General features: G+C 48.2%; 1 protein-coding gene across 9 annotated transcripts in view; it reads left to right on the forward strand.

Annotated features, from left to right (window-relative positions):
* The first annotated feature begins 297 nt into the window (after positions 1–297).
* The window catches only part of ZFYVE27 (zinc finger FYVE-type containing 27), a 101329-nt gene continuing 86959 nt past the window's right edge, over positions 298–14667 (forward strand). For 3 of the 9 annotated variants that reach the window (XM_033425731.2, XM_033425728.2, XM_033425729.2), the window contains exons 1-8: positions 299–484; positions 1984–2181; positions 5624–5694; positions 7266–7452; positions 9944–10039; positions 11263–11375; positions 12108–12253; positions 13523–13594. In XM_033425731.2, the coding sequence (XP_033281622.1) occupies positions 1985–2181; positions 5624–5694; positions 7266–7452; positions 9944–10039; positions 11263–11375; positions 12108–12253; positions 13523–13594 (882 nt within the window). In that variant the 5' untranslated portion in view covers positions 299–484; position 1984. Of the gene's footprint in view, positions 485–1983; positions 2182–5623; positions 5695–7265; positions 7453–9943; positions 10040–11262; positions 11376–12107; positions 12254–13522; positions 13595–14667 lie in introns of those variants that run through there. The other 6 variants (XM_033425730.2, XM_033425727.2, XM_049697453.1 and 3 more) reach the window with 4 other exon arrangements.

A 14667-nucleotide genomic window follows, 5' to 3' on the forward strand; every position in this document is an offset into this window, starting at 1 on the left:
GATGGGGGGAGGATGCAGACGTAAATTCTTCAGATTAGCTTCTCTCCAACTGTTCCCTGCCGGAATCCAAAACGACGCGGGGACAGCGAGGGGTGGGGTTCCCTAAACTCCCAGGGCTTAGCGAACCGCCGTCGGGTAGGACTACAGCTGAGCCTAGGATCCTGGCTGAGGAAGAAAAGGCGCGCAGGCGTAGTGCGGACGAGGGCGCTCACCTGTCCTAGAGCGGGCGGAGCTGAACCCGGGAGTCGGGCGGGAGGCGGGGCGGGAGCGATGACGTCAAGGGCACGCCGCCGCCGAGCAATCGCGTCCCGGAAGCGGCGGCGGGGGAGGCGGCGGAGGTTCTCAGTACTGCGACTTCAGAGAGGCCTTGGGAAGAGGCGCGTCGTGGTGGGGCGGGCCTGAGGAAACGCGCCGTGGTCCAGTGGCCCTATCAGTGCCTCCTGGCCGTCCCCCCCCCTTCCCCACCGTCGCAGCGACCGCTTAGGTGAGGTGACACCCCCACCCCACTCTGGTGTGTCCGCCGACTGTGCGGAGTTGGGCGCCAGAACGCCGCGGGGGCCGTCACCTGCTGGCCCAGCGACCTTGGGTGTGGTCTTCTGTGGTTTGGGTCTCAGGGCCCCGTCCGGCTCCCTGGGCTGCAGGGGTGATGGTCCAGCCTCTGCCGGCGCAGACCTGCTTCACCCCTTCCTGGGCGCTTACCTCGCGCCCGCCTTGGGTCCTTTCGTCCTAGCTCCTCCTGAGGGGGTCTCGGGTTCCTGGTGGCCGCTTTGTTACCCTCCCCTTCAAACACCCTCCTCCCCACGTCGTCCCAGATCGCAGCCCCTTGCCTGGAACTGGCTTTTGTTGCTGTGGGCCAAGGGTCTACCTCCTTGTTTACTGCTTAGCGTTTGGGTCGGACTTTGAAATTAGGAGAGACGGTGAGAGTTCTGTGGCTATCCCCATCAGAGAAGAGAGGAGGGAATGGGGTTTTATGGAAGGTGGTGACTGCCCCGTAGGGTTCAAGGGGAAAAAGGGGTGGGTAATGGGCAGGGATGGTTCAGGAGGTTGTTGGGAACAGAAGGGAGAGGGAAAGCTTAGAGCATGCAGCAGGGCGGAAGAAAGCTCTGGGGTCCTGGAGGGTGGACAATTAATTCACTCACTCAGCGAGCATTTATTACATTCCTATTGTGTGCGGAAACAGTGGTGAATGGAAGATGTAGTCTTTGACCTGCTGGAACTCAAAGCTAAGAGGGGCAGACTGGCAAGAAAGAAGGGAGTTTTGCTTTGGTGTGATAAATGCTGTTAGGGTACTGAGTACGTGATCCTTTGGGAGCATTGGGGAGGGTCTCCCAGTCCAGACTGGAGTTGTTGGCAAAGACTTCTCAGAGCAAGGGAGTGGTGTTTAAGCCGATACCTGAGTGATGAGTAGGAATTAACTAAGTAAAGAGTGGGAGAAAAATATTTCAGGACATCGTTTCACTTGAGACCCCAGGCTGCCTCTCACCAGCAACCATGTGTGCTTTATGGTTTATACTCTTGATGGGTCTGTGGGGAAAAGAACATTAGATGGAGAGTCAGAAGAGCAGGATTTTATACAGTTGACCCTTGAACAACACAGGGGTTAGGAGCGCTGACCCTCTGTGAAGTCAAAAATTGGAGTATGACTTACAGTATGCCCTCCCTCCACGCGGTCCCTCCGTATCCGCCGTTGGGCATCCGAGGATTCAACCAACTGCAGATTGTGTAGAACTGTAGTATTTACTGTTGGAAAAAATCTGCATATAAGTGGAACCGTGAAGTTCAAACCCATGTTGTTCAAGGGTCAGCTCTATCTGGGTCATTCACTTCACCTTGCTGAATGTGTCTTCCTCTGTGAAATAGGCTTTCCACCTGTAGCCCTGCCTACCTCATAGGTTTATTATGGTATCACATGAAATAATGCAAATGGAAGTGTGTTGGGCATTGGAAGTGCAATGCAAATGTCAGGGATTCTTATGGTTACAGGATGCAGACCTCAGAGCGAGAGGGGTGTGGGCCAGAGGTGAGCCCCAGCATGGTCCCCGAGGCTCCCCTGGAGTCTCCAACTGCTCCTGCCAAGTCCCCGGCGTTTGATCTTTTCAACTTGGTTCTGTCCTACAAGAGGCTGGAGATCTACCTGGAACCTCTGAAGGATGCAGGTGATGGTGTCCGGTATTTGCTCAGGTACAGATTTTATTTAGGGTTGCTCTAACCTGCTGGGCCTTCTGCCTTCCTGCTTTGTAATTGCACTGGCCACTCAGGCAGTGGCTGGGTTATCCTTTCTGCGCTGGTGAGGAGCAGTTCTGGGAGGTCCTTTGGGCCTCTGGGCTTATTCTAGACCCTGTGTCTCAGGCCCAACCCAGGAGAGGCAGGCACTGGGAACCATCTGGCCTTTCACCAGGGTTTCTTCTTTGTGGCTGAATAAGCTCATACCTCAGGACTGCTAGCTAGCCTTGACCATTGGGCCTTTTATATCCAGAGCAGGCTTTTTTTCCCCTTCTCTCCCAACATTAGCATAATTCATATTAAAATTAGGATGCAAATAGCTATGAATAAGCAGATACTATTTTCACTAATCCTTTAGGATTATGGCTCTCAAAAGTTTTTGTTCCTGTTCTGCTTTGATTTTCATCCTTGGTAATTTTCTTTTTTCTCCTTTCAGCTCACTTTATTTCTTATGCTAAAGTATTTAAAATTATAGATACATACCGCTCTGCTCCCTAAACACATTATTTAGTTTGTCTCTAAATAATAATGACTTTTTTTTAAAAAGTAAGGTAACATCATACCTAACACAATTAACAATGATTCCTTGTTGTCACCCTATACCCCGTTCATGTTCAGATTTTCTCAGTTGTCCCAAGAATGTCATTTACCATTGTTTTGGTCAAATCAGGCTCCGATCCAGCACCATGCATTCTGTGTGGTTATTATGTCCCTTAGGTCTTTCTGAATCAAATGGTCTCTTTCATGACACTGACTTGCTGGAGAATTTCCTACCTAGTTTTGTCTGGTTGCCGCTTCTTCCTGGTGCAGACTGGAAGTTAAATTTAAAGGTTGGATTAGATTTGAGTAAAAAAAAAAATTTTTTTTAAATTTTTTGTGCAAAGGTTATGTGTTCCTAATACTGCATTGTAATGGAAGTCACATAAAACCAGCTTGTCCTAAAGAGCAGATGTTCTTCATCTAGAGCCTGTGGGTGGGGCTCTTGGGGTCAGTGAATCTCCTGCATGTAAAGTTGTGTGGGCACACATGTGTGTATTTCTAGGGAGAAGCTTCTAGTTTTCGTCAGATTCTTTTAAAGGCCTTCAACCATCTCAGATGCCTGAGAGACACAGGTAGGAGACGAGGGCGGGTAGGGTTGGGTTAACCTCTCAGGGTGCTCTGGAGTATTTATTCTTACCTCATTCTGGAAATAGTGGGAGGTTTATTTTTAACTCTGACCAATGCCCTGAGTTTTTCTTGTTCACCCCAGAACCCCTTTAATTTATGACATTATCCCTAGAGATGAGCTGGTCAGTGTTCCAGAGCAATGTTCTCTACTTTTAGATGACTATGCTGTTGATGTAAGGGGTAGGGAGATGGTGTAAGGAGGGGCTCGCTTTGTAATCCCACCATGACCAACTAGCTGAAATGAATCGTGGTCTTCCTTAGGGGAGTGTGTGGGCTCTGGAAAGCACGGGGCTGTGTTCTCTGGCGTTTTCCACTGTGTGTGTGAGTGCACGCGCGCGCATGCACCTGTGCATGCAAACGTATGTGTGTATGTATATACATGTGTATGTATGTATGTGTGTTTTGCCTTTTCATGGCAAAGCACAAAAGTTAAATATATCCTGCCCTTCTCCTTTTCCAGCACTGGTCTCTTAGTGCTTCTTGGCACTAATGTATTAGGATTTTTCCATTTTATGAAATTAGAAATCTGAGGATGTGGTGGGATTGACTAAGCTGGATGGAGGAGGAGCATCGGGACTCAGAAGCCCCCAGGAGCTTATGGTCTCCGAGCCGCTGGTCTGTGAAAGTGGCTGTCAGATTAGTTTGTGTGTTTGGTTGTTCTTTTCTTAGTAAAGAGGATTTGACTTTGCAGAGGGATCTAATCTTGAGCTTCTATGAGGTCTGAAGCCTGGAGCTACAGTAGATTTTTAAAAGACTTCTCTCTTCTGGGATCAGCTACTCTGGTAGGTGGGTCTCCATGACCAAAGTGTCGGTAAAGACAGATAGAATGGGAGAGGCTGGGAATTCCCTCGCGGTCCAGTGGTTAGGACTCTGCACTTCTACTGTAGGAGGCGCAGGTTCGATCCCTGGTCGGGGAACTAAGATCCCACATGCCATGTGGCATGGCCAAAAAATAAACAAACAGATCTTTAAAAAAAAAAGAGAGAGAGAGAGGCTTTAAAATGAAAGCGATATCAGTGGCTGTGTGCTATTTTTATTTCTGAGATGGGATTGGCCTTAGACCTGACTTAATTTGCTTTTACCCTGGTAGCAGCCACTAGATGGTCTGAGACCTAATTAGGATGGTGTAGTTGGAGTGTATGGAATTTTAAGACAAAGGCAGAGAGAGGTCATTTCACTCCCTTACTCATAACTCTTGTTAAAAAAAAAGCACCCCATAAATTAGTTAACCTCATTTAGTAACTGTGAAATATCCCAAATAGAGCAAAAGAAAATGCATTGAAGTTCTGAATACATTGCATCTTACCTGTTGATTTTTCTATTTGACTCTCTCTGAGGGCCCACCTTATATCCACTGACACTGCTCTTTAGAATATAGGTGTCAGTGGCTTCGTGATTACGTCTGTGCTCCCTTTACCCTGTTAAATGTCCTTTATCAAGGACTAAGCCAGCACCGTTGCTCGTCCTCAGCAACCTGTCTCTGATTTTCTTTCCTCCGTCTTTGGGGGCTTCTGCTTGGCATTTGGTGGTGGTGGGAGCTGGGTCTGTGTTTGCTTCTAAAAGTTCCAGTTCACTTTGGGTGTGTTTGCTGAGGGAATGCCAACCCTGGTTTTGTCTTCATCTTTTATATGTTGAAATGAAACCTTTATTATTTTCTTTCCTTTGGAATTAATGTATGTTTAAAACAAACTCTCAAAATCACAGAAATAATGGAAAGTCGCAAATAAGGTCAAAGAAATCCTTTACATTTTGTTCTCTCAGTTTCCATATTAGATGAGTCTTGTGCAGTAAGCATGTGTTCTTACGAAATTGTAAAAAAAAGAATACGTTACATATCAACTCTGTCTCAGTAAATACAAAGAATAAAGGAAAACTCTTAAAGAAGAATGTCATCGGCACCTCTTAAAGAGAATAGAACCTTACAAAACACAGGTTAAACAGGGTTATAACATTAACAGATAATTTCATAAATTCTTCCTCCTCCTGGGAAAAGGTTCTACAGGTCTTCTGGTTCTGAGAGGATGCCCTTTCTCACCCCGGGGCCTAAGGTGTGGCCTCAGCTCCTCTCCCGGTCGCCTGTCCAAGTGAGAGACCCACTTTTCATTTCTCTCTGACCCTCCGAGCTCCAGGGCCTCCTCTTCCTCCTGGTTTTGAAGACCCGCCTGTGTGCCCGTCTCCCCTTCCTGGCTGGAGGGGCAGCTGTCTTCAGTGACCAGGACTCTCTGTGTTGTAGGTGGCAGACACCATTGTGTTCCTTGCTGACCTGCCTGGGCCTCAACATCTTGTTCCTCACCTTGAATGAGGGTAAGAACCAGGGGCCAGGGGTTTTTTGTGAATGAATGTGGGGAGGAATTCTGAGAAGCGGCCCATGTGAGGGAGCCGCCTGTGTCGCCATGGAGTTGGCCTCCCTCTGTGTCTGCTCGATGTCAGAACACAGGCTCCTGAGAGACCCACCCTGGGCTAGAATCCTGGCCGGGCCACTGGTGTGACCTCGGAAGTTCTTTAACCTGTCCATTAAGGCCTAATTTTCCTCATCTCTGAAGGGAGGACAGTAACAGTGCTTTCCTCAGAGGGTCGTTGTGAGGAATGAGATAATCTATGTATAACACTTAACACAGTTCCTGACACGGAATAAGCAGTCAGTACATTATAGCTGTTATTATTATTTCCTTCTGGACTGAATGCTGATGCATTAACCTTTTCCCATTTTGGTTTCTGGGGTCATTTGGGGACATGACATGGGGTGAAGGTACTAGGAAGGTGAGCTGATCAGGGATTTTTGCCACATCTGTTGATTTTCTCTGGCTCAGCAAGTGAGCCTGGCCGGGGCTGCTGGGCAGTCACCAGTGGTGAGGGGTCTGTGGCATGAAGCCTTTGAGGTTGATGTGTGGATGGGTGGGTAGCTGGTGGGGTCCTGGATAGTGCTGTCTCCTGGGGACCTTTTATGACAAGGTATGCTGGAACCCAGCCCTTTTAGTCGGAACTGGCAGATGGCTGCAGAAAAAGCCAAACCCATCAAGGGAAATGAGTGAAGGGCCTGGGGCAGAACGTTCTGAGGAGCTGAGTCCTTTCTTCATGCTTGTTCTATTGAATTCACATTTCTCAAGTGTCTCCTTTGCCTCCTGTGGTTTCAATGGATTGAAAATAAACCCGTTTCACATAAAACCTCATCTTCTATGTCTTAGTAGGACTCTTCTTTGTCTGATTGAAACTCAGATATCCTTCCCAGGCTGTTAGATTTTTCTAAATATATTTCCAAAGTAAATCAGTTCAGATGACAGATGTTTAACAAGCATTTACTCAGTGCCCAGTGCTCTGTTAGCTTGCTTTGGAGGGTACCATGTTAACATGGAAGAAGTTCCTTCTTTAGATTTTCTTTTAGCCTCACCATTGCTCGATCCACAGTGGTCTGTGGTATCCTAAACTCCAAAGGAAGGCTTCCAATCTGCCCTAGTGGCCCAAAGATCAGACTGTCAGTCATTGGGAGCTCCCAGCGGCCAGACTCCAGGCACGAGCCACCTGCTGTGTGCTGTGTGCTAGTGTAGTGATTTTTAATATTTTAAAAAAAGGGTCTGGGGCTACAGCAGTGACCAGATGGGGGAAAGTCCCAGCTCTTAGGAGCCTACATTCACAGAGGAGCCAACGACCGTATGTGTAATCTGCCATGCGGTGATAAGTTCTATGAGGAAAACTAAAGCTGGGTTAAGGGGCTGGAGGCCGTGGGGGGGCGGGGGTTCTGTTTCATACTGGGTGGTTGAGGGAGGTCTTTTGGGCAGAGACCTGGAGCAGGTGAGGGAGCGAGCACGTGGACATCTGGGTGGGCGGAGGCTCCTGGTCCTGCTATCTGCTTATCTGCAGTGTTTTTGCTCCCATAGGTGCATGGTACTCAGTGGGTGCCCTGATGATTTCCGTGCCCGCCCTGCTGGGCTACCTTCAGGAAGTCTGCCGGGCACGGCTGCCCGAGTCTGAGCTGATGCGGAGGAAGTATCATAGCGTGAGGCAGGAGGACCTTCAGAGAGTTCGCCTGTCTCGCCCTGAGGCCATAGCTGAGGTGAAGAGCTTGTGAGTATGGAAGGGACCAGGGAGGTGACGGACAGTGACAGTACCAGCTGCCACCACACTGAGTGCTTGCTGGGCACCAGACATCGTAGTGGGCAAACCATGGATGTTATTTCATCTTTTTTTTTTTTTTTTTTGCGGTACATGGGCCTCTCACTGTTGTGGCCTCTCCCGTTGCGGAGCACAGGCTCCAGACACACAGGCTCAGCGGCCATGGCTCACGGGCCTAGCAGCTCCGCGGCATGTGGGATCCTCCTGGACTGGGGTACGCACCTGTGTCCCCTGCATTGGCAGGCGGACTCTCAACCACTGCGCCACCAGGGAAGCCCCTCCTTTCATCTTTTTTACAGTTCTGGGTGGTAGCTACTATGATTGTCCTCCATTTATGGATGAGGAAAAAGGCAATTGACCAAGCTGGGATGGGAATCCAGATCTAGCTGATTTCACAGTTTAGGGTCTTGACTGAACGCGCGCGCACACACACACACACACACACACGCCACTGCCTGGGTTCAAATCTCAGTTCTGCCATTTAATCGCTGTGACATTGGGCAAGTTACTCAGGTTCCTCATCTGTTAAATGGGATAATTATAGGCTTACCTCATAGGTGGTTGTGACAATTAAATGAGTGTCTGGTACACAGGAAGTCATCATCATTATGCTGTGGAGGAACTTCCCTAACTGTGACAGAGCTGGTACTTCTGAGGAAGCACCTTAAGACTGTTGGATAACATTAACCATAACAACTTCAGTGGCTCTCTTGAAATACAGCAGGGGTTCTCATCCCTGCCTGGGCAGCAAAGGCCTCTGTGGAGCTCCAAAGGAAACTTATAAACCAGTGGAGGGCTGGGCCCCACCCCAGAAATTCTGAGTCAGTTATCTGGAGTGGGGCCTGGGTATCTGCAGTTTTTCAGAAAACCTTTTCACTTTGAAATGATTTTAAACTTACAGAAGATATCCAAGAATAGTACAAAGAACTCCCACATGCCCTTTACCCGGATACAACAATTATTAACATTTTGCCACGTTGGCTTCATCTATCTCTCTACACTAAGACATTATTTTTTTTCTTTCTGAACGATTTGAAAGTAAGTTACAAACATCTTGCCTATTTACCCCAAATACTTCAGCATGCATTTTCTAAGAACAAGGATATTCTCTTCTATTTCCAAAGTCCTGTAATCAAAATTAGGAAATTTAACATTGATAACATTAGCATTAGTACTATTATCTAATAATTGTTCATGATCAAATGTTGCCATTTGTATTAATAAGGTCTTTTATATAAATTTCTCCTGATCTAGGCTCCAATCCAGACTCGTGCATGACATTTAGTTTTTATGTCTCTTTAGTCTCCTATGAACTGGAATAGTTCCTTGGTCTTTGTTTCTCATGACTTGACATTTTAAAATAGAACGTGTTTATTATTTTGTAGAATTTCTCTGCATTTGTGGTAGTTTGGTTCCTCATGATTAGATTCAGGTTCTGCATTTTTGGCAGGAATGTGACAAGTGACATTGTCGTTGTATCATATCAAGAGGTACATGATGTCACTGTCTGTTATGGGAGATACTAACTTTGGTCACCTTGGTGCAGGTTTCTCCACTGTAAAGTGACCATTCATTTTACCCTCTGGAGTTAGTAATCTGAGGGGGGATACTTTGAGACTTTGTAAATACTTGTTCCTCATCAAATATACACCCACTACATTGAAATCCATTGATAGTCTTATTTTCATCAATTTATTACTATGGTGGTTGCAAAGGTGATTTTCTTTGTTTGTTCTTTTCTTTTTTTTTTTGCAAAGGTGATTTTCTAATTGTCATTATTACCTGACATTCTATAAGAAAGAGCTTTTCCTTATTATCAACATGAACGTAGGAATTTTAAATTTTATTCAGTGGGTTATAATTTATTATTGTCATTGTTAATTTTGATCTCAGTCCTAGATTTGTCAATGGAGCTCTTTTGAACTGGCCCCTATGTTCTTTCAATGTGTCCCCATCATTTTTGAGTGCTTCCTTATTCTGTGGTACAACAGAATGTTCACATTCATCTTGCACATTCCCTGCCCTGTTCTAGAATCAGCCATTTCTCCGAGGAGCGCTTCAGAAACCAAGATCTGGGTTCTCATTTCACAAGCATGTGCTCTTTGCTTTTGGGGGGCATCCATTTTAAAAAACTCTTCATGTCAGTCTACCTTACATCCCAGGTGGAGACACATTGCTCTACATCCTGCCATTTATCCTCACAGCTCCAGTGCATCTGGGAGGTGGGTACCCTGCTCCTCCTATTATAGAGGAAAACTGCATCCTTGGAAAAATTAAGTAGCCAGCCCAACATCAACATCTAGGAAGAGACCAAAGCAGGAACCTTGGCAAGGGTTCAAAAAAGGGGGCTGAAGTGTACGAAGTTTCCCCAAACTGTCTGATCCCTCTGGGTGAGGCAGGGCGTATAGCTTGCACAAGCCCCCTCCCTGTGTTGTGTCTGCAGCTTGATCCAGCTGGAGGCCTTCCTGAGCCGCCTGTGCTGCACTTGTGAAGCCGTCTACCGCGTGCTGCACTGGGAGAACCCCACCGTGTCCTCACAGTGAGTGCCCGTCCGCTCCCACCACCGCTGCCCTGAGGACCCCAGGCAAAGCCAGCTGCCTCGAGAGGGCTCCTGTTGCCCTAGCTCAGGGGAAGAGAGCCCACTAGGCTCTTGTGTGCAGACCTGTACGTAGGCTTGTGGGCTTGAATGCACTGCTTTTGTTCAGACACCTTCTTTTAGGTGTGGTCATAATATTTTAATAATAGAAAAATAACTCACCATGGAATCTCCCACCCTGATATAGCAGCCAGTCTCATGTTTGGATTGCCTTGTAGAGTTTGTCACATGCAAATGCTCTCTACAGCTCATAGTGTATGTGAGAACCCGTTTTTTTTTTCACTTATTGTTATCATATAACTGGTTTTCCATGTTGCTACATAGCTTTTGGAATTACTTGTAATACAACATTAATATAGATGGTGATTATACTATACTTTATGGAACCATTCTGTGATATATTTAGTCAGTTTCTACTTTTGGTTACTAACCCTGTAGTGCACATTTTTATGGTTATAGCTTTAATCTTTCGAAATTTTTTTTTTTCTTAGAATACTAGGATGGAACTATTGAATCAAATGAAATGAATGTTTTTAAGGCTCTTTGTATATGAATAATAATGACAACTAATACTTGTTTAGCCTTCCCCTGGTGCCAGGCACTGTGCTCAAGGCTTTCCATGGTACTGTCTCACTCTTCGTAGTAACCCTATGAGGAAGGTGCTATTTCAGTCCTCATGTGGTGGGCCGCACCACTCCACATGGGGGATCTTAGTTTCCCGACCAGGAATCGAACCCACGCCCCCTGCGTTGGAAGCACGTATTCTCAACCACTGGACCACCAGGGAAGACTTAATCCTCATTTTACATGTGAAGGAAGTAACACTCAGAGAGCCAAGGGACTTGCATAAAGTCACACAGCAAGAAGTGGCAGAGTGGGATTCAGATCCAAATCTGTCTTATTCTAGACTTCAGCGTCTAGATCCTGAGGAGAGATGTGTGTTGGACCAGTTTAGACGGCCCCGCCCGTGTCAGTTGTGACCTGTTGGTGGTTGTAAATCCTTCCTCCTCACTTTACTTTCCAGTTGTTTGATTAGCAGATCTTGTCAGCTTATTAACTGTTCCCATAGCTGTTTGTTGCCCAGACCCCCGTGTGGGTGTGCCCTGAACCAGTTTCCTTCTGATCTTACGAATTTCTGATCCTGTGGTTCCTCTCTGCCGATCCAGGTTCTATGGGGCTCTTCTGGGCACGGTTTGCATGCTGTATCTGCTGCCGCTGTGCTGGGTCCTTGCCCTTTTAAACAGCACACTCTTTCTGGGAAATGTGGAGTTCTTCCGAGGTAAGCCCTGAAGAACCTGACAGAGATGGGACCCGGCTCTGAGGGCTGGTTAGGCTCCCCTTTATCTCTATGGCTGATCATCTGTTTGCTGTGCCTTCCACAAGGGGGCAGCACCACACTAGGGTCCTCCCTTGGAGAGTGGTGGGCTCTGCCTCTCATGTTCAGTGGGATACAGGGGAGGCTGCTACTAGGGGTCCCTTTCCCTTCCCCAGACAGATGAATCACTGCTCACATGATATGGTGGCTTCTGGGAGATGAGGGAGGGATGTTTTCCCCGTGTTGCCATCCACCTCCCAGGATGCAGCCCCCCAGGAATTGCTGCCTCATCTCTGTGATCCCAGAGTACCTGTCTGCCGTCCGGCTTCTAAAGCACTGAAACAGTCTGGAGAGGCCTTGGGCCGTAGAAGCCTGGGCCTGTACATATGTTGGGGTGATTGCTATACTTGTTTTCCTCCCTGTGGTTGGAAATTAATTATAGAAGCCATGATTTATCAGGCACTTACTACATTTAATCTCTCTTTAACAATCTCATGGGGTAGGTATTGGTACATCTGTCTTGTGTATGAGGCTTGGGTTAGGTGACTTGTTCAGAGTTATGAGGGCGACTGTTTCCTGCTGCCGAGAGGGGGTGCTGGAGGAGGCGGCCAGCTGGCTGCAGTAGTGGGTACCCCCAGAGCACTGCTCATTCCATCCTGATTCTGCCTCCCACCCTGTTCTCCTTGCTCTGGGTAGTGGTGTCTGAGTATAGGGCATCTCTGCAGCGGCGGATGAACCCCAAGCAGGAAGAGAGTGCCTTTGAGAGCCCGCCACCGTCGGATGCCGGGGGGAAGGGCGCTCTGCCGGACTGCACACCTGCACCTGCGCCCACGCCCACAGAGGTGAGTGCCCCTAACCACCCGGGCAGAGCCTGCTGCGGGCGGGCTGCCCAGCCTCCCTATTACCAGCTTGTTCATACCAGATAACTCCTGGGCTGGCCTCTGTAGTTCCTGCTCCTTCCCAGGCCCATCTCCTCTGAGTGCTTAATGGTAATGACTATAGTTAACTAGTAACAAGAGCTACGCTGTGCTTTATTGAGTGTTTACTCTGCTGTTCCAAGTACTTCATAGACGTTAACCCCGGGAGGTGTAGGTTATTTCTGAGAATGAGATTATTCTCCTTTGTAGAAGAGAAGGCTGAGGCACAGAGTGGTTGTCCAGGGGCAGTGGGCCCAGGACTCAGATCCCTGCCCTGTGGTTCTAGAGCCTGTGCTCTCAACCACAGTGCTCTCCAGCCACTGTACGTCCTTTTGTGGCCTTGGTCCCATCTCCCTGTCCTGCTAGGTTACAGACTGCTCTCTTTCCCCTGACTTCTTCCTTTCTGGCAGTTGTGCCATTTCCTCTGAGGCGTGAACCGTTGTTTTTCTTTTCTTTTTCTTTTTTTTAAATTAATTAATTAATTTATTTATTTTTTGGTTGTGTTGGGTCTTCGTTGCTGTGCGCGGGCTTTCTCTAGTCGTGGCGAGCAACTCTCTGTTGCGGTGCGCGGGCTTCTCATTGCGGTGGCTTCTCTTTCTTGCAAAGCACAGGCTCCAGGCATGCGGGCTGCAGGAGTTGTGGCATGCAGGCTCAGTAGTTATGGTGCATGGGCTCTAGAGTGCAGGCTCAGCAGTTGTGGCACACGGGCTCAGTTGCTCTGCGGCATGTGGGATCTTCCCGGACCAGGGCTTGAACCCGTGTTCCCTGAATTGGCAGGCGGATTCCTAACCACTGTGCCACCAGGGAAGTCCCTCTTTTTTTTTTTTAAATAATTTTTTTTATTTTTAAATTTTTGACTGTGTTGGGTCTTCGTTGCTGTGCGCAGGCTTTCTCTACTTGCGGTGAGCGGGGGCTACTCTTTGTTGCGGTGCGCGGGCTTCTCATTGCGGTGGCTTCTCGTTGCAGAGCATAGGCTCTAGGCACGCAGGCTCAGTAGTTGTGGCTTGCAGGCTCTAGAGCTCAGGCTCAGTAGTTGCAGCCCTGCATTGGCAGATGGATTCTTAACCAGTACGCCATCAGGGGAGTCCCTTGAACCATTGTTTTGAGAAATCTGGATGCTGGCTCTGGGGAGGTGGCCCTACCTTTGGGGCAGGGCTGCCATCTCTCTGACTGTAATAGAGTCTCTCTCCCCAGGACCTCACGCCAGGCAGTGTGGAGGAGGCTGAGGAGGCCGAGCCTGACGAGGAGTTTAAAGATGCAATTGAGGTGGGTGGCCTTCCCCGGCACCCTCAGCTGACCAGGTCAGAAGTTGGGTGGTCCTGGAGCCATGTAGCTTCTCACATTCCAAGTCTGGGTTTTTAAAGTTTTCTTATGTCCAAGTGAGAAGCTGAAACTTGCTCTGAGCTAAAACTCACTGGTTCAAAGGGTGCCACTGAACCTCCACCCATCCTTTTGCTGACCTAGCATCTGTCCTGGGTGCCCAGGGCAGGGATGGCTCTGGAAGACTCTGGAAAACGCCCTGCTGGGGGAGGTGGATCATTTACTGCCTTGGCTGGGCTGTGGGCTTGGTGCCTTAGATGTGGGGAAGGCAGATGTGGAGGAGGGCACTGCTGGGGTCTCTGCCTGCTCTTCTGAAGGATGAGGGCTGTAAGATGTCCCTTTGACGGGTGAGGATGGGACATTGGAGAAAGCAGTTGCATGGCCAAGTGCTAAGTCAGAGAGTTAGACAGTCTTCCTGGTTTTAGGACAGTGGTTCACACTCATAGTTTGCAGAAGTGTTTTATTTGGCATGAGAAGCTTTAACATAATTTTTTGAGCCAATATTTAAAAATGGAGAGATTGCGGTGGAAACTCTAGATTTTCAGTTTTTCTAGAAGCTCAGAAGCTCTGGGAGCCCTGAGTCTGTAGCAGTCAATGTAGCCGAGGAGTGACTGTCTCCTTTAGAGCAGTCACACAGTCCTCACCACTTCCCGTCCTCCCCGGTCACCGAGTCCTAGTGGCAGTTGCCATTTATTGTCACGTTTGCACTATGGCATTTCTTTTTTTTTAAATATATATTTTAAAATTTTATTTTATTTATTCTTTTTTTTTGGTTGTATTGGGTCCTCGCCGCTGTGCGTGGGCCCTCTCCAGCCGAGGCAAGCGGGGACGGTTCCTCACCGCGGTGCATGGACCTCTCACTGCGGTGCACGGACCTCTCGCCGTGGTGGCCTCTCCCGTTGCAGAGCATGGGCTCTAGGCACACGGCCCCCAGCAGTTGCGGCACGTGGGCTCAGTAGTTGTGGTTCACGGGTTCCAGAGTGCAGGCTCAGTAGTTGTGGTGCACGGGCTCAGTTGCT

Source organism: Orcinus orca, chromosome 14 (genome assembly GCF_937001465.1).
Source record: "Orcinus orca chromosome 14, mOrcOrc1.1, whole genome shotgun sequence".
NCBI classification, from domain to species: Eukaryota; Metazoa; Chordata; class Mammalia; order Artiodactyla; family Delphinidae; genus Orcinus; species Orcinus orca.